Consider the following 24,090-nt stretch of genomic DNA (forward strand, 5'->3'; position numbering starts at 1 on the left):
TCATATTTCGACTATTCAAAGATTACGTCGACTTTTCTTTTCACACGCGTTTACTAGTACGTGCTATCTCCCTGTGTTACCCACAATAATATCACACGTATATCGGCAGGTGAAAGAAAAACAAACACAAGTTTCATTCGACTTTAGGTGAAATATATATTTTAATAAGTTATTTTTCTTGTGTCCGATAAGAAATATACTTGATGCAATGTCAACAAATGTTTGAATTAAATTTAGCGAGTTTTTGAAGATGTTAATAAAGAAAGACAGGACTTTCTCGGAATCCATGATATACAATATCCTGTAAGTGTCGATCAGATTGTAAATAGCGTTTTCATGCTATTAAAATGAAGAAAAGATTCTGTGTATGCTCATCAATGCAAGTCTATTACAACAACGTTTATACCAGAAGGGAACGGGAGAGAATGACCGTCATATTGAGTAAACTTGCAAAAGATGTCATTATGTGAAAATTTTACGACTAAATGTATTAAATGTATGTTTTTAACTATCTTATATATTTACTGATTCGCCATTCGAGGTGTGTATTGGGCTCTAATGCACATGTATGTGTTCATATAAGCGGCTACATTATTTTAAAGTGTGTAAGTGTCGATGAAAACAATAGATTTAAATATATTGTCAGTTCAGTAATAAGTTAATGTGAGATTTCATTTTAAGACGAACAGTTACCTTTGCTGGAAAAAGATGTCGCAACGTTTACGGATGTTTCGAGACTCCTCAAATGAGCGGTACCATTAAGGTCGAGTTTCGTTTTACATTGGAGACATGGAGAAGGATTTTTTTCATTTATATACAGACAGCCATGTCAAATACGAACAACCGTTCTTAATTTAGTCTTTGTTTAATTATTTATATGGAATGTATTGTTGATATTAAAGAGGTTACTAAAGAATATTTCATTGATGATGAAATTGATGATTGCACACTATTGATATAATAGCGAATAATAAATATGCTCATTACTATGAGTAAACACGTTTAATCTCGGACGTTTATGGTTCGCATTAACAAAATAATTGGTGGAATGATAAATTTGTTTAAACATATTAATCGGCATGTGACTTTTAACGCACCTGGCTATTTCAGCGCGAAAATATACTTTTTTAACATATATGATATTTTTGGACTTATGGCGCGCGTAACTGTTCAATGATGACTTCTAATTTTGAGGAAACTTTATAACAACTGTTCATAAACCGCTGGTAAACATTAAAAGAAATGATACTCTGGTAAACTTCTTTCAAAGTTGTTTGCATATGTAGGATTCGTGTAAAAAATGTATTTAAAGAGTGAACGCTTTATAACATTATCTATGAAATCCAAATGCTCACATATTTTGGTTATTAGTTGTTCGCTTGCGAACAACTAAGGGTAGTACCACCCGTTTCAAGCCAGTTTTTCCTAACAACGATAAACCTGATAACTGCCGCATTTTCCGCATCCACGCCGAGAAAGAGTTGTATAATTTATGCCAGAGGTTCAAGTTCTTCAACTTTGTTCATTTACAAATGGAAACATAATGTGAATATCGTGTTAAATGGAATATTTTTTAATAGAGCGTATATAGAAAAGAATCAATACAGAATGTTAGAAATATACGTGTCGCGGAAGAGATTATTTATAAATGATTAAAATAGTCCACTATCTGCGGGGTTAAATTTGATGTCTGGGGAAACGTTCTTTTGTTCTCAACAGGTAGCGACGATATCTCATGTATTTTCAATTGCACGGGTGATAGCTACGCAATAGTATAAGTTTAAGCTTGTTTATATTTACAATTCTCGATTTATAAAAGGGTGAACATCAGCTACAAAAATGCTGACTTTGTAATAAAGTTTGATATTTACGTTTCTAAATACATGTTATTAAATTGAAAACAAAAGTTAAACTATTGAGTGTGTTTTTTCACTTGTAAGTCGCATATTCACCGCATGAAATGTGTGTTATTATAGTCCAAACCACACATTAGTGATTGTAGATACAAATTGTACTACGGGAGTTCACATTATATGGCTTATTATGAGTTTATTTCTCCACCATCGAAATACATCGTATGTTAATATTTAGCTCATAGTTTTCTTTTGAAACATTCAAATCACACATTCCTAGCCGCGTCATGCGAACATGGGTCTTATGGCGTTTCGGCCAGCGTAGTTCAAGCCCAGCTTGTGCATTTGCGTAGTCTGGTCAGAGGCGATGCTGTCTGCTATAAAATCACTCAAAGTTTTATGGTTTCATTATGTATCTTCTGACCAGACTGAGAGATGCGCAGGCTGGTTGGGCTATAGCTATGAAGGGCGATTATGACATAAGACCCATTTCTGCATGACGTGGGCCTTTTTTAATCTCATTGTGAGTTGTAACTGGCCTATTTTAGCGCAAAGCATTTTGATATAACATTGAATTCAAAAAAGCAAACACAGCAAACTGGCAAATATGGGTAGCCTATTCAGGCGTTCATGAACGATTTCCAGACGTGCTTACCGAGTACGGAAAAAAATGTGGTTAGATAATTAAACGATTTTCTCTAAACGTGACACTTTACTATTTCGGTAGTGTTTTTTCTCATCTTGAAAGCAAACCTGTTTTTATCAAAAGTCAAATTATGTCTTCCCCTGACGATTTAGTGACCGAGTACAGACCCTGAAATTCTGCGAGATGGAATTTAACGCGTAATTGTAACTGGGCCACAATTTGTGTCTTTGTGTCGTTTGAACATGCAATGAGTAGCCCGGAATTCCATACATTGAACAGTGTTACATCCTTTACGTTGCGCACAGACACAGTGATGCAGCCAAATTTCAGGTGATTTCTCTGGAATCGGCCTGTAAAATATTCGAATGTATTCATTCGTGCCTGCTGGCGTTATGTAGAAAGCATTTAAGGAACGAGTGTTCTTAACCAGTGTTAAGGTAAGGAACTGGTTGACACCGTGTGTACTACTAGGGTAACACGTAATGCATCGACAACAAAGAAAGGGTAAACAGCGCTGTCTTTATGACTACCTACTTCTTGAGTAAAAAAATACTGCTCGCAGATTTTTTATTTTTTATTTTAATCAATTATCTTATTGTATATTATGAATTGTATATTGTGTCAAAAAGGTTTTGCAAAGGAAATTTTCAACATGAAATTATATTCTTCGTGTGATAGGTATTCGATATTCCAACAATATTCATTTAATATGATGGTGATTGCAAATTTTATTTTATATTAACTGATTCTCATTATACCATGTTCATAATATTTTAAATTATTTCAGAACGTCCAAAAAGAAACATGCTGTTGTAAATTTGTCTAAGTTATCTATGAGGATAAACAGTGCACAATCATTTTGACCTGTGCGTTAAGACATACTCTTTATAAATTTGAATGGGTTGTGTTCATTTAAAACTTGCGTTTTAAAAAGCTATAGCATTATTTTGAAAAATGAGTTGCGTCTTAGATTATGCAATAGCGAACAACATCAGTGCCTTCAGCGCTTTGATATTACTTCGCTAAGTAGTCATGTATGTGATAAGGTTCATGCCCCAGGAGTCATATTTGGTAACGTCAAATGTCTCGCCTAGTAGCAAATTAAAATCTTCTTATACGTTTCAAAAAGATAAACATAACGTCTGAATAAATTCCATCGCCCATTAGTTGCTGAATAAAAGGGGAGCAAACATGAATTTAAAAATCACAATCCGCAATACAACCGTGTCTTTTTTTGCGATTGTTTAAATGTTCAAAAATACGCACAGACAAGGGTAGTAACAGTTTCATGTAATATAACTCCTACACATTTCGTCCGAAACTATTGGATAGCAATCTTCCTTGATTGAATGTAATTATTCTCAAATGTATATGCTAAGATTACGTTCCTTTATGCATAAATTGTATACACTGTAACATTAACATTTTTTACAAATTAATAATTGGCACGTGCGTGTCGTGTCGTTGTGGATTTTTGCCAGTTGTTTTTCTAGGAAAACCGTAATTTAGACATTTAATGCAATATTTCCGTGCAATCTACATGCATGCATTGACTGCAATATTCATATGCAAACTTGCATTACCATACTATTGTTCTGGTCGACAATATTTAACTACTTTTAATGCTTGTCATATTGTACATTTGTGTCCGTATTAAAAGCATCACTAAATTCGCGTTAAACGTCTCTCTTATTTGTCAACGTGCAAACTATGGCACATATTCTAACTATACGTACCATTTTATTTACAATATACATTTTGAAAGTATTTGATCGTTCGAGACCTGCAATGTCAAGCATTTTCAAATACGTGAAGAAAATAAAGATGGTAAATATCAGAATACACGAATTTTAAAACGTTTTTGAAAGTGTGCTTTAAATAGGATTATGATATTACTTGACCTCGGTCTTCCGAAAATTACGACTGTAATCGAATGCGCATTTATAAATATATTTTAAGTGTATAAAACAGGTTGTATAAAATATGTTGCATTTATTATTTTATCATATTCAGTGCTAATTTCTATTGTCGTTACGGGGTTCAATGTATATGTAAAATAATAAGGCTTGGAAAAGAGATATTAACGACAACACTATTTGTTTAAGAGTATTTTTATTCTCATAATACAAATCCGGCCAAAAGTTTCGCACATGCGCCTACAAGAGACGTTCCGGTTGACCTGACATTACCAGTTGGTCGGCACCACAGCTTCATCAGGCATGCGCAGACAACAGAAACTCCCATTCATGTACACTATCGGTGACATATGCTGTATACACAGGGCATACGCACTTTCAAAGCCAGATCAAGTTTCAATAGTATGCACATCCCAATGGCTCGAATTATCTGATATATGTACACACCCCAAGGCTTGAATGGTCTGATGTGTGTTTAAGAAATCATTGTTAAGAAAATTAGTGGGCAAAAGTTTTTTTCTATCGTTGTTACCCTTTTAAATGTCATTTTATGTCCGTTATGTAATTAAAATGTATTTGTAAAAAACATAAAAACGTTGTGAAGTGTATTAAGGTTAACATCTAGATATATTTTAAATATGCCAGTGGATGCCGACGAGAAAATTGACCGCTGATGCACTCGTAGATGTTCGCTAGATGAGATACAGTATTACTGATGTCAACATTATAACCGAATGTATCGCTCCTCTAAAATTGTCTGCGCCATTTCCTGAAACGAATTGATTTAAACGAATAATTCACAGAATATTAGCATACTATATTATGAATAAATTCACAAGTTTAAGAGTGTTTTTGTAAAATTAACTCGCTTCACCTTTAAAAGCAGATGCAGAGTTGGTCATCAAGTGATAGTCAAGATGTCGAACGTCCGTGCCGAGATATGTATTTTTCGCCGTTTTACTCTCTTTATTACTTTAACATGATTTTTATATGACGCTAACTTTCCAGCCATATCAATTAGAAAGTGATTAGCGTTTATTTCTTGTTAAAATTCGCTTTATATCTCATTTATTTCATCTGTGCAAAAAAGACAAGATTGGCGATTGATACAGAGATCAAATGTTTAGTTTGAGTGTTTGTCATTGCAAACATGTCGCAAACGTGTTTGTTATAAGCAAGTTATTGCACTTTAATAATTTTGATCTGACATGTTTTCACTGTATTGCAAGTCATTTCCATCAAGCATGTCTATCCGTAGTATCGGTCCTTTTCAATGAATACATGCGAAGTTTGGAAGTGAACAGATACAAAAACACGAATGTGTCAATTTTTAGTTAAATGTGTTTTGTTGGACTTAACAACGAAATCCGCATTTAACTCGGGAATGTTTTGAAAAAATACTGGCTAGACTTAGCTCCATGTATTAATCTGTACCATGTACAATTGTTCTCATAATCTCGACCCATATGATTGGTTGCACAGGTGTTATTTTGCGCATGTGCTTCGTCTAAACATAGTAGCCTAATGGAAAACCAAAACTCTTGCCCATATTATTCTTAAAATATCGTTGCATTTTATTAAAAAATAAGCGGCATTTAAAACATTTAATGAAGATACCATTGATTATTAAATAAACTAACATAATTATGTGTAACGTGAATTAAAAATCATAGCATCATTCTGGTATAACCATGACCTACTTTACAATTAACACCGGACATCGTACGAATGACCGTCGTTATGTAGTTGTTTAAAAAAAGCGTTTGTTTTAGAAACTGTTTTTAATACAAATAAGCTAATTGTATATCAAAGTTGACGTGCTTAGTAACCAATTAATGTAGGTCGCACGAAACAAAAAATATGCGAGTGTTTTGAGAACTGAATTGTATATCATGTCAAATCATAAAAAAAAACTTAAAAATGATAAAGGTCAATAAACGTTTATTGGATGTGTGCTTATCGCTATTGAAGGATATGATTGGTTACAATGGAACCATGATACTTCAGTAAAAAAATTTTTTTGACATTTTGCATGTAGGGACACCATGACTTCGCCTTTTCTAAAAGAGCATTCTAACTACACTGCATTTGAGAAATAGAAAATTGTGTCATCCAAGAAGAAAAAAACCCGACACTTAAAAAAAAAAAATGACTGTTCTTGTCCACAATTTTTTCCAGCTGCTTTAAAGTTGAAAGTAACCATCATTTGCGAATGTTTCCAACTGTAGTTTCCACTTTGAAAATATCGATTTATTAGTGAATAATATGCTCTTACTGCACTCAGGTCGAATTACTAGTAATGAATTTTACTTAAAACATCATCACAACGAACAATAAATGAACATTATTTGTTTTAGTTAGTATTCCATTGCTTATTTTAATTTATTCGAATACTGTAACATAACCACATTTTTTTTAGAAAGAAACTGAATACGAATGCTTTTGTTTTGCATTGCGTGTTGGAAAAATTATTAATATAATAATTTATATGCATTATTTGTGTAATAATACTCATTAATGTAGTCATACCAGATTTCGTGGAAAATGTATAATATAAAGCTTCGTTTATCAGGCAGATACAACAACAATATTAACATGTAGGTCTATGTCTTTTATTCGCTTCATGAAATATCCGACCAAAAGTGGCGCTCAAGTGCCTTCAAAAAAACACACACTGTTCTGGTTGATCTGTCATTGCCGGTTGGTCGGCACAACGGCTTCATCAGGCATGCGCAGATAACCGGAACTCTCATACATGTACACTCTCAGTGACATAGTCTGTAGACACGGGGGACACGCACTTTCAAAGCCAGATCATGCATCAATAATGTTGAAATCACACCGTTCGAAGTGTGCGCTCTGTGTTTGTAAAATCGTAAGTTTGTGAAAGTTTTGTTTCTGTTGTAGTTGTTTTAGCGTTTGAAAAAGATATTTTCTGTATTGATAAATGAACTTTCAAATTTATATGCAGATACAAACTAAATGTGGTCTCCTGCACACGACTTTTTTTATTTTAGTATTTACAAAATAATTGTTCCATTACAAATCCTAAAGATATAGAGTTATTTACAAACGGTAGGCAATGGTAACGACAAGTCAATGGACCACTGCAGCACTGAAGGGTTTTCTATATGAGAAACATCAGCACTGTCATCACCATGACAGTAAAAAGGTCCGTCACTCTCAAATGTCCCGCGCCATTGCCAGGATCTGAAGATTATTTCAAAATTAAACTAATTTATATATAATATAACTTTCTTGAATACATTTTCAATTTATGTGTAGTGCTTTGAGTACACGTTATTTGAAAGGATAATAAGTATACGGTATGTTGTATATAATTGTAAAAACATATGCACATCACGTTAAACACACTTATTTAATAGGAGATTATAGACTCTGTTTGTTAATCACCTTACAAAATACAGTTCCAAAATGCGAACATCGCCGTTAAGTGAATACATTATTCATAAGCGGGAAATAATACATCCGCTTGAAAATGTGTTTGATTTAAGAGGAGTCTTTGGAATAAACATAAAACGTGAATAGGAAACAAATCGATAAGGGGGCTAATCAGATTTGATTAAATTGGCTTTGAAGGATAATTAATAATTGATTGATTATCATTATCAAGTTAGTATGATTTTCATTGTAAAGCTCTCAACATAATAATTTTTATAAATATGCAAAATTTGTAAGTTAGACACTGTTCTCGGGCTCAGAAAAAAATAAGTTGAATATTGCAATGTCATAATAAATGAAATTGAACTTTTTTGGGGCGTTAGTTCCACGGGACTATGTTTCGGAAAATAATTTGGACACCGTTTTCATTTTGAATGTACTATTATTATTATATTATTGCTGCTTTATTAATAATATGTGAGTCAAAAGTGAGAACCTAAACAAATTGTGCATTAAGTGTTTATTGTACCTTTGTTGCACTTTCCATTATCTGCAGTATAGCCATCATAACACGCGCACATCAGTGTTGTTTGTTCGACTGATACACAGCTTGCGTTTGAAACACACTCTTGTTGGTTTGTACTACGTCTTCTTCGTTTTCGGCTAGCAGTTGATGCTGTTGCTTCGTACAAGAACTAATATTATTACATATGAATATATAAAAAGTTATATTGTTATATTGAAGTTGAGCATCGTCTTATAGCAAACGAGCAATATGACATTAGCAAGAGTAAGTGCATACATTCAAGGCATTAAATATAACAAAAAAATTATTTTTTATGAAACAGAGATGAAGCCATACAGAGAACGAGAAATAATTTGCACCTAAAATTTACACAATTTCTGATGATCATTAACGGTTAAGTTTTCACACAATATCCAAAACATGCGTAGTGAATTATAATTATCATAAATATAATGTCATAATTAACCACCGATATTATAACTACAAGTGGTACACTAACGAGCCACTATTGTTGTGGCAGGATCCGTTGTTGTTGTATGTGTCGCAGTAGTTGTTGTTGCCGCATTAGTTGTTGTTGCCGCATTAGTAGTTGTTGCCGCAGTAGTTGTTGTTGCCGCAGTAGTTGTTGTTGTTGTCGTAATAGTTGTTGTTTCCGCAGTAGCTGTTGTTGTCACAGTAGTTGTTGTTGCCGCAGTAGTTGTTGGTGCCGAGGTAGAACTCGATGCTTGGGAACGTGCACCTGGCTGGGTTGGTCCAGCGGGTGTGAATGTTTGGGCAGGTGTTGTTACAGTTATTGCGACGGTTGTTGTAGTTTCTTTTGTGCATACATGATCGACTCCTAAACATTGATAAGAAAAAAATCATACAGGTGAATTACGCAAAACAGATTTAACGAGTAGTCAAAGACAATGATCTTTAAATAAAAGTCAACCGATGTGTGTGGTTAAATGAATCGGTTTATTTCGCTGCTTAGCATTCAATACAAATACGTGTTATATAACAGATGTGATTTTCGGCGTCAGTTGTTTAATATGTAGAATAAAGCTGACATACTTCATTATAATTAATAAATACTTACGAATATGACAAAAATCATTTTCACAAACTGTGGTATCATTTGCACACTCTACCGTTGCATTACATGGACCTGAAAGAAAATATAATCTATTAAAGAATAGCATCCGCCCTTGTCCTCTCAATTATAAAGAAATGATCCACGGTAATCGATGATTTTGACATTCGTATGTAATTCATTCTACGGATATTGCCGTGGAATAATGTTTGAAAAAAGGTTTTTGAGTATTTCAGCATTATAAATAATAATGAATAAATAGTTAATAAATTAAGAAAACATCTAAGTGCTAGATTTTGTGCAAACATTCCGACGGAGTTTAACGCGTGGCATAGTATACGTAATATACCTTTAATTTGGTCAAGATATTCAAACGAAGCTAAAAGAATATTGGTTTACTTACTAAGCACATTACATCGCACAACGTAGCAACACGAAAGAAATACCACCGCCACCAAGAACGCCGATGGAATCATGTCGTGCACCTAAAGAAATAAAACAACCTTTAGTACATACGGAATGAATCAAACCTTAACAGGCATTTCATGTTATGTCTATTCAAAATTAATTCACACAAATAAAATGGCATATCGACGCACTATCCAACACCAGGTCGACTTATCTGCGTAATGTCTGAAGAAATGACTATTTATAATACGACGTCTCCTTGGTAACCCTAGTCGTTTGACAAGAATGTTTACGCAGCTGTGCGTTGGCCGTTATAAGGGCCATGAACGAGCTATCATCAATAATTTATAATTCACATAATGCAGTGAATGTGTGCTGTTTGTTATGTAATGCATAGCGGATCTTTAAACAGTTTGTCCGAACTTTACATTATGTTTTACGTGTAGAATGAGCTTAACAGCTGAGGTGACTTATAGGTCCTATTGGCCGGGTGCTTATTTTATAGGTAAATATTATTGTTTGTATTATATGAAATGCACATGTCACTTTAATAAACTATTTACTTACTTACTTACTATGGCGTAACAACTGGCCAAACCTCAAGGCACATGCACATATTAAACGTTTATCTCTCTTAATACTGAACTGCGGTGGGTGATGTAGGATTATCCTGGTACGCTTGTATGAAATGTCAGGTTTAGTTTTACATAATTATAACTGACTAACTTAATCATATATTCTTTATTCAACTTCAGGGTCAATTCATCATGGGATTAACAAAACATGTATAAAATACTGTCGAAAGGAAGCAAACACCTTAACATTATGTAGTATTATATATGAATTAAGTCTTAGTATAATTGTGCAAGTTTTTTTACCATTTCTGGACTTAACGTATTAACGCCCTGTTACATTCAGTTGTTGTTTACATAAATATCCTGTACTTGAGATAACGAATGATTCAATTTAAGTGACTTAGACCTCTTAAGTGTATATCTATATATTGTTTTGCAAAAGACTAACTTCCAGAAATAAATATTATGCGATGTAAGTTGAACGCTTTAAATGCCGATATTTGTTTAATGTTTTTATGTCATTCTGTGGGGGTTTTTTTAACGAAAAATGATAAATCAATTTTATGATGCAATAAATTATTATATTCAACTGGGTTTTTGTATGTGAAGTCGTGATGTATTCGTCTGTACATGTTTTGTCTATTTGTCTATTTGCTGTAGAAACTCCTCTGCATAATTTGGCATTGAAAACCTTAAACACATCACATCACAGTCATTCTTCATTTACTCCCATCCCCTGATAGATGATTACATGTGAGCAATAAATCATCGGCCCGTTTTACTGTTATACCTATGTGAACATCAGCCAAGGAAGAAAAGGTGTTACGGAATAACATTTTTGCTTTTAAGGCTTTTCGTTTTCAAAAATTGTCTTTGGATACTATAAAGACTCTAACATCAATTGACCTGATCTTGACTGTAACAATGACCTACTTTTGGAATATGACTTATCCAGAAGGTCAAACGTATTGGTTAAACGAAATTCACGTTATAAAATTCGATTAGAGAATGCAAATTAAACTCACCACAATTGTTTGTTTCACTAATAATATCCCATTAAATGTAGATATGCTGACATTTTACCATTTATTTTAAAATACAGAATGATACTTATTCCTAAACAAGTATGCAAAACTCAGAAAGGTTTATTATGCCATTTTTATATTTGGTTTGAAATGGCTCTTTGTTCCAGCAGCAAAAAGGAACAGTACTTTCAATTCATTTAAATTAGACTGTACAAAGCTCGAGGGTACAGCGTTAATGCATGACTTTTTAGGCTTAATAACTTCAAAAAAAGATTTCTCCTCTTAAACTCGTAACACAAGTAATTTAGCGATTTAGTGTCATGTAAACCATCTTATCTGATATTATAGTTTTCAGATATTTTTTTACATAGATACACCTCTTCAAACGATTTCAAGGTGATTTATCAGATAACTGTCAACACATGTTTCTAATACTGTAAAAGCGGAAAAAAATGTCAGACAGCTTTATCATGCAAATATTGATATATCCTTTTAAAGATGGTGCAAGATTTTGTAGGATTTTTCTTTAATTATTATTTTAACGTGTGTTTTTTATACATATTGCTCAATGTATCTGAGTCAGTTCCTTTTAGGCTCGTTTCTTAATTATATGTTTTATTTGATATCAACTGGCTGCACTTATAAAGTGGTATTGTCTATTGTTTGGTTTACGCAGTGCATATTTTCCTGCATAACAATTACTGCGTCGTGGCGTTATTTTAACACGTAAACGAGTTTTATTTGGAAAAGTGTGAACACGAAAGACAGATGCTCCTTTTGCTGTATATTTCCTCTGGAAAATCGATTGAAAATTTACGTGCAACAACGTCATTTCTCTATATCTTCTAAGTATACTCAATTAAAGATACGCGCATGTTTTAGTAATCATTATATGTGGTCACTGACAATGAGCTAAAATTATTTCCCGAAATGAAATAATTATGTTTGTTTGACGAAGTTAATGACATTTTTTCTGCATAATCATTTTATAAACGTTGTACCTAACTATCAATTAAGTGAGGTTTTTTTATTTGAAAAAGAAATTGAAAACGATTTCAAAATCCTCCCTTGGTTTATTTTCATTCCGCAACGAATTTCAGTGACATATCGATTTCTATAAGAAGACTTCAACTACCAAAGAATGATTATGATAAATTGGAGATCGATCCTATTGCACTGAGATCTGAAGTGGAAACGAAGCCGTCTGCACATGATTTTTTTTATTAATTTGCATAAGAGTATCCCCGGCGTATTATGGCCTTGAAAAACATCACATTCAAGCAAACCTGTATAAACACCGTCGATAGACGACCGATACATTATCTGTCTATATTACTTCTTTGCGACGACTAACAAAAGATCTCATTTTGTAAAATGTTGACGACACAATATAAAAATTGATGGGTTTTAGCTATCTTATATATTTACTGATTCGCCATTCGAGGTGTGTATTAGGCTCTAAATTCACATACATGTGGTCAAATAAAAGGCTACATTATTTTAAAGTGTGTATGCTTGGAATGATAATAATAGATTGTAATGTGATATTTCATTTTAAGACGATGTTAAGATAAACATAGCGTCTGAATAAATGACAACGCTCATTAGTTGCGGAATGAAAGGGGAGCAAAAATGAATATGAAAACCACAATCCGCAATACAACTGTGTCTTGTTTACGATTGGTTAAATGTTCAAATATACGCATATACAAGGGAAGTAACAGGTTCATGGAATATAACTACTAGACATTTCGTCCGAAAAGAATGGGTAGTAATCTCCCTGGATTGTTTGTAAATTATTCGCAAATGCATATGCTTAGATTAATTTGCTATGTGCGTAAAAAGTATATACTGTAACATAAACAAAACAATAACTTGCATGTGTGTGCTTTGTCATTGTGGATTTTGGTCATATGTTTTTCGAGGAAAACCGTAGTTTTTTAACCCTTTCCCTGATAGATGCGTATAATCCCGAGTCTATCGTTTCCCCGATACATGCGTTTATTACTGTCATTATCGATTACCACATACATGCGAATTTTTTCGAATGTCCATTTTCAAATGCAAATTCTGATTAATATTGACGTGAAAAGTGCTCAAGAAAACTCATTAACACAGACATCCAACATTTTTCTAAAATATCAAATGAATTTCGGCATACGTTTCAATTTAAAGATTTGATGAAAAAGGTGTCCAATCGGGACAAGGGTAACACAAATAAATACATGTATATGCCCATGATATTTTCGTGTCCAGTGGGTGTATTTATTTATACACAGAAACTACGTAGCGCAGACAACATTGTAAAAGCTTCGTAGTGAATTTCCATTTGAGTATCGGGGTATCTCGCAAATGATTTTGAAATTTTCCTGAATGAAATAAAAGTCTTACGCTGTATCATTTTCATATTTTAGTCCGTTCAATATTGCAACAATTACTGTATTGTATCTGATTGCACACAAAGTGCCGTGTAAGGTTCATATTCTTTTACAACGACCAATAAACAGCGTCATCTATATTTAGATTTTATGCAACATGTATAAGTTATTTTCTGGAAATTGGGAGAAAGAAAAAGGCGATTTTTCGAAAACAAACCAACGTTGTTTTTTTTTCCATTTAATGTGTCATAATTATTTATATTTTGTTTTGTCTGTGTATGTTTGATTGGTTCTCATTTGTTTTTAGCAAATCTTATGAAACAAATATCGTAATGGTAAATGTTTAAAGCAAGTCCCGTTTCCGAGATCATAATACGAGAATTACTTCGATATCTTTACTGATACAATTATGGTTTTGACAGACAACACGTGCCTATCTAAAGTTAGTGATTTTGTAATACACGTGATATTGAATTATCGGTGCTTGATTGAGCAATAAAACAAAGACGCAGTCGACGGTTTTCAGAAGGCCTTTTGTACTGACCAACATAATAATTAATAGTGCACGTGCTTATCTAACATTTAGGGATAAAACACACGGGAGACTAGACACTTTGTGCTTGTTTGGGCCATAACCGGTGGTTATTTCCAGTAGCACACGTGTCCAGAAACTAACGAGTTCGGGTAATAAAGCACTGAGATTATGATCTGAAAACTGCACGGAGTCTGAAATGGATCAAAATGCCGACAAATCAAAAGATTAACCGCCTAATGTTTCAGTATAAAATAAAATGCCGACAAATCAACAGATTAACCGCCTAATGTTTCAGTATAAAATTCGATATTTTAAGGCGGGGTTCTCACTGCATTTCCTTTTGCATTCGCATACGCTTGTATTACTTGTTATATCCTCGTATTATTTGCACAGATTTATTAAAATTACAATGAAAATGCTCACGCTTTCCAGGCGGATAACGTGATTTTACACAAGTCATCTTTATTTTCGCGCAATTTCTAAGAGAACAGCAAAGTGTATTTAATTGTCACAATAATGATATTGTTTTGCGTCACAATATTATTTTGGTAGTCACATTTATGCCGCGTTTAATGTTTCCAATATATTGCCCGATAATTTTGTTTATTAAATTTATATTTAGATGTACATGGCCATTTCTGAAAATCGGGACGAAGTGAAACTAATCATTTTTAAATATAAACGCATATAAATTTTTATTCAAATTGTAAACATTATTTATATTTGTTTTCTATGTGTATAGTTGTTTGGTTATGTATTTTCGCAAATCTTATGATACTCAATATGTTATTTTCGATGTTTAAAGCAAATCTTTTTTTTGAGATCATGTTCGGGATTAATCTGTGTAAGGTTCATTGACATGGTTATAATGACCTACAAAATCATTATGTATGAAGTTTCGTATGCAGAGAAGCTGACCAAAGGTTTACACAATCACGCAGAAGTAAACATATCAACGTATTATTTGTATCTGTTCCTAATAATCGTTTATTTAAAGACGCGGCGTGATGCCGCGGATCGATGCCTCGGCAGGAACAGACGCGGCGTAACTCCGCGAATTATCGCGGAGTGCCTCGGCACGATGCCGAGGGAATACTCGTTGTGGATGCGGAGTTATTTTAAAAACAAAAGAGTGTGTCCGCCCGCAGATTTTGTTGGTTTTGCGTGAGCTGTACTATAAGTAAGCGATCTAGTGCCGTGGAAACCCTCTTATCTGATATTATAGTTTTCAGATGTTTGTATACATAGATATACCTCAAGCTACACACGATTTCAAGGTGATTTAACAGATAACTGTCAAAACATCTTTCTAATACTGTAAAGGTGAAAAAACTTTTTGAAAGCTTTATCATGCAAATATTGATATATCCTTTTTAAGATGGTGCAAGATTGACTAGGATTTGTCATAAATTATTATTTTAACGTGTGTTTCTTATTATAAATATTGCTTGATGTATCTGAGTCAGTTCATTTTTAGGCTCGTTTCTTAATTATACGTATTTAATTGATATCAACTGGCTGCACTAATAAAGTGGTATGGTCTATTTTAAGGGTAGCCCAGTGGATATTTTCCTGCATACCAATAATGCGTCGTGGCGTCAATAAACGAGTTTTATTTTAAAAAGTGTCAACACGAAAAACAGATGCTCCTTTTGTTTAATTTTCCCGCTGAAACTTGGATGAACATTTGCGTGTAACAACACCATTTCTCTATAGCTACTAGGAATATTCAATCAAAGATACACGCATCTTTAAGTGATCATTATATGTGGTAACTGACAAGGAGCCATAAATTTTTCCCAAAAAGAAATAATTATGTTCGTTTGACGAAGTTAAACGTTGTACCTTATTATCAATTAAGTAACGGTTTCTAATTGAAAAAAAAATCGAAAACGATTTCAAGATCCTCACTTGCTTTATTGTCACTCCGCAACGTATTTTTGTGAATATCGATGTCTATAATGAGACTGAAAGTACCAAAGAATGATTAAAATGAATTTAAGATCGATTCCATTGCGTTGGGATCTGAAGTGGCGACTCACTTGTCTGCACATGATGTTTTTGCATCAGAAAATCCCCGGCGTGTTATGACCTTGAAAAAAAATTCACATCCAAGCAATCCTGTTTAAACATCGTCGTTAGACGAACGACGCATTATTTGTCTATAGTACTTTTTTTGCGACGGTGCAAAGAAGACAAGATCGGCGATTGATACAGAAATCAAATGTTTAGTTTAAGTGTTTGCGTTGCAAACATGTCGCACACGTGCATGTCATTCGCAAGTAATTGCACGTTAATAATTTTGACTTGACACGTTTTCATTGAACTGCAAATCCTTTCCATCAAGAATGTCTATGTGTAGTATCTGTCAGTGAACAGATACAAAAACACACATGTGCTAGATGTCAAATATAGTTAAATGTGTATTATTTGACATAACAACGAAAACTGCATTTTACTCGCCATAGTTATGACAAAATACTGGCTAGACTAAGCTCCCTGTAGTAATATGTAGCATGTTTAATGGGTCTCACAATATCGGCCCATCTGATTGTTTGCTAAGGTTTGTAACTATGCGCATGTGCTTGGTCTTAACATAGTATCTTAATGAAAAACAGAAACTCTTGCCCATGTTGTTCTAAACATATTTTTACATTTTATTCAAAAATAAGCGGAATATAAAACATTTGATGAAGCTACTATTGATCTATAAAAAACTTACATAATTGTGTGTGACGTAATTTTAAAAGCATAGCATCACCCTGGAATAAACATGACCTACTTTCTGATGAACACCGGACATCACGAGAATGATCGTCGTAATATTCCTGGATAACCATCACATAAATTAAACATGATACAAATAATACAAAAAATAATTTTCCAGCACTTTCTGAGGATTTTCGTTTAAGTCACAATACTATGAGGAGGGCCGATACTATGAGAATAAGGGATAAATGCATATAATTGTTTCGAGTTCACATTTCTTGAATTGTTGGAATTATTTATAAGTACAATCGTGGCGCAGGTGTCGGTTATTAAATCAGGACTGCATGCACATTTAATGTTTTTAATGTCTCGATTAGATTACGTCGACTTTTCTTTTCACACGCGTTTAAGCGTACCTGCAATCTTCCTGTGTAATCCATCATAATAGCACACGTATTTCGGCAGGTGAAAGAAAAACAAACACAATTTTCATTTGACTTTAGGAGAAATATATATTTAAATAAGTTATTTTGTGTGTGTCCGATAAGCAATATACTTGATGCAATATCAACAAATGGTTTACTGAATATTAGCAGTTTTTGACGATGTTAATAAAGAATAACAGGACTTTCTCGGACTCCATGATATACACAATTAGTTTTGTGTCTTGAAGATTGCAAATAGTGTTTTCGTGCTATTAAAATGAAGAACATATTCTGTGAAAGCTCACCTTTGCAAGTCTATTTCAACAACGTTTTACCAGAAGGGAACGGGAGAGAATGGCCGTCATATTGAATAAACTAACCATGTCATTTTGTGAAAATTTGACGACTAAATATATGAAATTTAAGGTTTTTACTATGTTATAAGTTTAATGATTTGCCATGCGAGGTGTGTATTTGGCTCTGATGAAAATATTTGTGTTCAAGTTTGCGGCTACATTATGTATGTATGATTGCTATGATAACAATATATTGTAATCTATTTGTCATTTACATTTTAAGTTAGTGTGACATTGCATTTTAAGACGAACATGTACATCTGCTGGAGAATGATGCCGCAACGTTTACTGATGCTTCGAGACTCCTAAAATGAGCGGTGGCATTGAAGTCGAGCTTCGTATTAAATTGGAGACAAGGAGAAGGATTTTTTTGCATTTATCTGCTGACAGCAATGCCAAAAACGAACACCCCTTCAACATTATGTCTTTGATTAAATAATGTATATATGAAGTATTGTTAAGATTAACGAGGTTACTTATGATGATTTCATCGATGATGATGATGTTGAGGGCTTAAAAGTATTGGTATATATAGAGAGAATAGTAAATATATACTCATGACTATGACTAAACACATTTCATCACGGACAATTTGGTTCGTGTTAACAAAATGATGGGTCGAATGATACATTTGTTTACATATATTTATCGGCATTTGACTTATAACGCACAGGGCCATTTCAGCGCGGTTATATACTTGTTTGACATATATGATATTTGTGGACTTGTGGCGCGCGTAACTTTCCAATGATGACTTTTATTTTGAGGAAACTTCATAACATCTGCTCCTAAACCGCTTGTAAAATTTTGACGATATAGCGTTATTTACAAACTGTAGCCAGTTGTACCGAAAAGTCAATGGACTACTGCAGCACTAAAGCGCTCGCTAGATGAGTAACAGCAGCACTGTCGTCATTAATACAGTGAAAAATTCCGTCACTCTCAAAGGTCCTGCGCCATTGCCAGAATCTGAAGATTATTTCAAAAAGAAAGCTCATTTATACAGTATGTAACCTATGCATTTATTTTTCGGGTTTTGATCATAACTTATTTGTTGAATAATTTTTTTTAGTATTCGGCATGTTGTATATAATTGTGAAAACATATGCACAGCACGTTACACGCACTTATTTTACAGGAGCTTTTACCAACAGTGTGTTAACCAACTTGAAAAATTGCCGTCCCAAAATGTGAAAACCACCGTTAGGTATTAAATGAATACTAAGCGGGAAATAACTCATCCGCTTAAGAATGTGTTTGATTTAAGAGGAGTCGTGGGAATAAACATAAACCGTGCATAGAACACGAATGGATTTGGAGGCTTAGTATATTTGGTTAAAGTGGCATTTGAAGAACATGGGCACGACGATACCTTGTGCACCGCCGCCTCCGGGAGGCAAAGATACGCCGAGCGTCAAGCTCGGTCGGTTCAGCCACAGCACGGGGCCGCTCTGCGGGCCGCTCGACTACGAGCGCCGCGGGCCCTAAGCGAGATCTATAACGAGATCTCATTCACGGCACGCAGCAGTTTTTGCACGAGCCTTCCTTTTTATGTACTGTATGATTTTTAGGTGTTAATCCCAAATGGTATAAAGGAAAGAAATTGTGATTCTTGTCCAGATATACTGTTAACTTCCTAAAATTCAGCGTGGTCCTCGAGAAAAACTGTACACGTGGTAGTAACATTAAAGTTAGGTCGTTTTTAAAGTTGACTGAACCTACTCTTATAGTTAAAAGGTACCAAATCATTATAACAGCATAGACCGATGACAGATAATTAATTGATCAGCATATTATTGCATTGTTAAATTCAAAATGTGTGCCAGGTATAATATGTATCTTTCATTCAGAATCATAAAATACATAAAATACATGCTCAACCCTTGCATATAGACTATTTTTACGAGCTAAAATTAAGTGTACATATATATCTGTATCACTTCGGATGATAAAACACACTCAACTCGTTGTTTTTTTTCGTTTCTGCAAGTCAAAATCAATAGTACATATTTTTCTGTCTCAAAACATTGCTGCTCTTGTTTTACACAGCTAATTTATACTTGTTGTTAGTTTTAAATTGATTTAAGGAGTGCTACTTCATATTCCCAGCTATTAAAGCAATGGTAAAAAGTTTTTTTGTTTTTGTGTTTGTAAAATTTTTATACCAATATTTGCATTCTGTTGTTATTCAATAGCCTCTGAAATTAAAATTGTTTTAAAAAGCCTTATGAATAAAACTTTCTTTACACAGACAAGTGGAAATGATTACTACTACACTTGCTTATCTTTTATAATTATATATTTCTTTTTACATATTGAATTGCTAAGCAACCACACCGTATTGTCTAATATGAAGGGCAATTTATCGTTCTTAATTTGACCTGCTGTTATGTTATATATATATGTATGTGTGTATATATATATATATATATATATATATATATATATATATATATATATGGTGTTTTAAATGTTGTTGTTTACATTGTATGTTTGTGTTAAATTTTCAATGCCTGTTTGTTTGGTTGAATATCAAATGAATTGTGTATTGACTGCAGTAAATGAGAACACTATTATATATATATGGTGATGCAACGAAAATGTCTTCGTTTATAATACGAATGGATAATGATAAGATGGTATCATGTAAATTATGTAAAATAACGCTCGTAAAATAGAGATCTCGATCAGCATTTTCATCAGTTACCCGATATCTTTATCTTACACTTTTCCAACCATTTTGTTTTTGTGCAATATTAAACATGACAAATGACGAAACCATGTTTCATTCACGGCAAGCAGTAGTTCCTGCACGAGCATTCCGTTTTTGTGTGACGTATGATTTTAAGGTATTAATCTCAAATGTTATTAAGGACAGAAACTGTTGTTTTATATACAGATATACTGTTAACCTTCGAAATTTTTCTGTGGTCCCCGAGAATAAATGTACACGGGGGTAGTAACATCAAAGTAATGTCATTTTAAAAGGCGGCTCACTGAACCAACTCTTATAGTTAAAAGCATTATAATGTTTAAATAAATAATTATTTTTAAAATGATTGCACATATAAGTATATATATAAATGTGTGTATAAGAATGTATATACGTATTTATAATAAATATAACTAATACAATAAAACAACTTAAAATAAATAATGAATTGCTAAAATTTATCCTGCAAATTAGTTATACGTACGCATCTGAGAAATCATTGTATATAATTGAACATTAGATACATATAATTTATTTCTTATACTTAGGGCAATTTACCTTGCATTAGCACATTTGCTTGTTTTTGTATATTCACATGTTGTATTTTACTGACCTTTTTTGTATGTCTCTACTGGGGACAAGTTTTATATTGTGTTTTCTTCTCACTTCTGTGATTATTTCTTCTCACTTCTTCATGTCTATAGAATATTCATATTTTTGTATCTCTAATTTTTGCTTTCTATTTTTGTATGTATGTATGGACATCTTTAAAATAGAAACTTACTGGACAAACCCACATAATAATATTTACACACCCTCCCTCTCTTTAAATGATTAAATTATGCACTCTGAACGTAAAAGGGCTAAAAAATAAAGACAAACGCATTAAAATCTTCAAATGGTTAGACGAAAAAAAAAAAAAGTATATGCCTACTACAAGAAAGTCACTTGACACATACTTTAGCACAAACCTTAAAAGATGAATGGGACGGAGACATCTATCTTAGTGGACAACATACTAATAAACAAGGCATTGCCTTTCTTATAAAAAATAATATAGGGATCACAGTCAATAACTTTAAAGAAATAATAATTGGCAGACAAGCAAGTATAGATATCAAAATACACGAAACAGAATTAACATTAATCAATGTTTACGGCCCTAACATAGATGATTCCACATTCTACGAAACATTACAATCCTTCATAATTAATAACCAAGATAAAAACATTATAATCGGTGGTGATTTTAATACTGTTCTTAACCCATTATTAGACAAAAAGAATGGAAACCTTTATACTCATCCTAAAAATAGAAATAGTTTAAATAACATAATTGAAAACTACAATATGATAGACATCTGGCGTACAATATATCCAAACGAAAGCAAATTCACCTGGCACTCAAACACAAAACCAACAATATTTTGTAGATTAGACTATTTTTTAATATCTGAATCTCTTTGCAACATTATTGACACATGTAACATAAAACCAGGATTTATGACTGACCACTCTCTAGTTGAACTTAAACTGCACAATATACAACCTGAAAGAGGCCCAGGATACTTTAAAATTAACAACAGCGTCTTATTAGATACACAATACCAAATACAAATAAAACAGGAAATATTAAATACAGTTCAAAATAATAAAGATGCAAACCCAAACACCTTATGGGAAGTAATTAAAGGAAATATACGTAACGCAACAATTAGATACACATCATTTAAACAAAAAGAAACACACAAACTTGAAACTGAAACCATCAAAACCATTGAAACACTTGAAAAACAATTGCATCAAACAAACACAAATGATACCACCGACATTGAAAATGAAATAACATTAAAAAAACAAATATTAGATGGAATCTATCATACACATCTCAATGGAATAATACTTAGATCGCGTGCTCATCATGTTGAACACAATGAAAAAAACACAAAATATTTCGCAAACATTGAAAAACGTAGAAGTGAACAAAAAACTGTACACAAATTAGTAGTCAATGGCAAAGATATAACAAACAGAGCTCAAATACTAGAAGAACAACGTTTATTTTTCGAAACCCTCTATAAACAAAAAAATGTTGAAAATAACACCCTCTTTAAAAATACACATCACGCTTTAAACCAGGAGGAAAAACAACTGTGCGACGGATTACTTAATGAATATGAATGTGGATTAGCCCTAAAAGAAATGCAAAATAACAAAAGCCCAGAATCAGATGGCATCACAATCGAATTTTATAAAATATTCTGGAATGATATAAAAACACATCTAATTAATTCACTTAACTATTCATTTAACAACGAAAACTTAACTACGCTACAAAAACAAGGTATTATATCACTTATTCCAAAACCTGGAAAAAACTTAGAATCCTTATCAAACTGGCGCCCGATTAGTTTACTTAACAATGATTATAAAATTGCAACTAAAACTATAGCAAACAGAATAAAAAAAATATTACCATCAATTATTTCAAAATCTCAATCTGGTTTTATAAAAGGACGCTACATTGGTGAAAACGTTCGTCTTATCCAAGAATGCATAAACTATTTCAACAATTCAAATAGTCCTGGTCTAATATTCTTTGCAGACTTTGAAAAGGCATTCGATTCGCTTGATCATTCATTTATGTTCTCCTGCTTAGAAAATATGAACTTTGGTGAAAGTCTCATTCAATGGGTCAAACTATTCTATACCGATATTAATAGTATAATCATTAACAATGGCTTCTTTTCAAACAGTTTTAACATCGAAAGAGGGGTTCGACAAGGATGTCCACTCTCATCATCGCTATTTATTATTTGCATCGAGTATCTATCACATCACATCCAATCAAATAAACACATAAAAGGCATATCACTAGAACCTGACGAAGAAATCAAACAATCCCTATTTGCTGACGACGCCACCTACTTTTTAAACGACAATTACGATTCTTTCCATAACCTAATAGAGTCGCTAACCCTTTACGGAATGACATCGGGTCTTAAACTAAACAAAAGTAAATGTACCGTGCTACGAGTAGGTAAATTAAAACAAAGTAATGTTCTATATAAAAAAGAAATGAAATTTAATTGGACATCCGATGAAGCCACAACGTTAGGAATTACTTTCACAAATAATGAAAAGGATACAGTTCTTAAAAACATACTACCTAAATTACAGAATTTTAAAAACTGCTTAAAATCATGGCATCATCGTAAACTTACACTAATCGGAAAAAACACAGTATTAAAAACGTTTGCACTTCCTAAATTAATATATGTATTAACAGTTCTCCCAAATCCACCAAATGATGTTATTAACGATATAAAATCAACAATATTTAATTTCATATGGGACGGTAAGCCTGATAAAATAAAAAGAACTCAGTTAATTCAATCTGTAGAAAATGGAGGTATCCAATTAACGAACATTGACTCATTCTTGAATGCAATCAAATGCAGCTGGGTTAAAAGATACCTAGATAATACCAATACGAGTAAATGGAAATTATTCTACCAGAAAATCCTAAAAAAATATGGTGACTCCTTACT

At 33.0% G+C, this 24,090-nt stretch overlaps 2 protein-coding genes across 4 annotated transcripts in view; both read right to left on the reverse strand.

Moving 5' to 3' along the window:
- Positions 1–7,026: 7,026 nt before the first annotated feature.
- On the reverse strand, positions 7,027–10,032 carry LOC127881036 (integumentary mucin C.1-like). Its single transcript, XM_052428628.1, has 6 exons — positions 10,015–10,032; positions 9,819–9,900; positions 9,422–9,490; positions 8,843–9,181; positions 8,347–8,499; positions 7,027–7,625 (listed from the first exon to the last, which is right to left on the reverse strand). The coding sequence occupies exons 2-6, from the start codon at positions 9,889–9,891 to the stop codon at positions 7,543–7,545; spliced, it is 717 nt and encodes a 238-aa protein (XP_052284588.1). The 5' UTR covers positions 9,892–9,900; positions 10,015–10,032; the 3' UTR covers positions 7,027–7,542.
- An 8,612-nt stretch (positions 10,033–18,644) lies between these two features.
- LOC127881044 (uncharacterized) overlaps positions 18,645–24,090 on the reverse strand; it is a 133,745-nt gene continuing 128,299 nt past the window's right edge. For all 3 annotated transcript variants that reach the window (XM_052428642.1, XM_052428643.1, XM_052428640.1), the window contains one exon: positions 18,645–18,795. In XM_052428642.1, coding sequence (XP_052284602.1) covers positions 18,713–18,795 — 83 coding nt within the window. In that variant the 3' untranslated portion in view covers positions 18,645–18,712. The remainder of the gene's footprint in view (positions 18,796–24,090) is intronic.

Source organism: Dreissena polymorpha, chromosome 5 (assembly GCF_020536995.1).
Source record: "Dreissena polymorpha isolate Duluth1 chromosome 5, UMN_Dpol_1.0, whole genome shotgun sequence".
NCBI lineage: Eukaryota > Metazoa > Mollusca > Bivalvia > Myida > Dreissenidae > Dreissena > Dreissena polymorpha.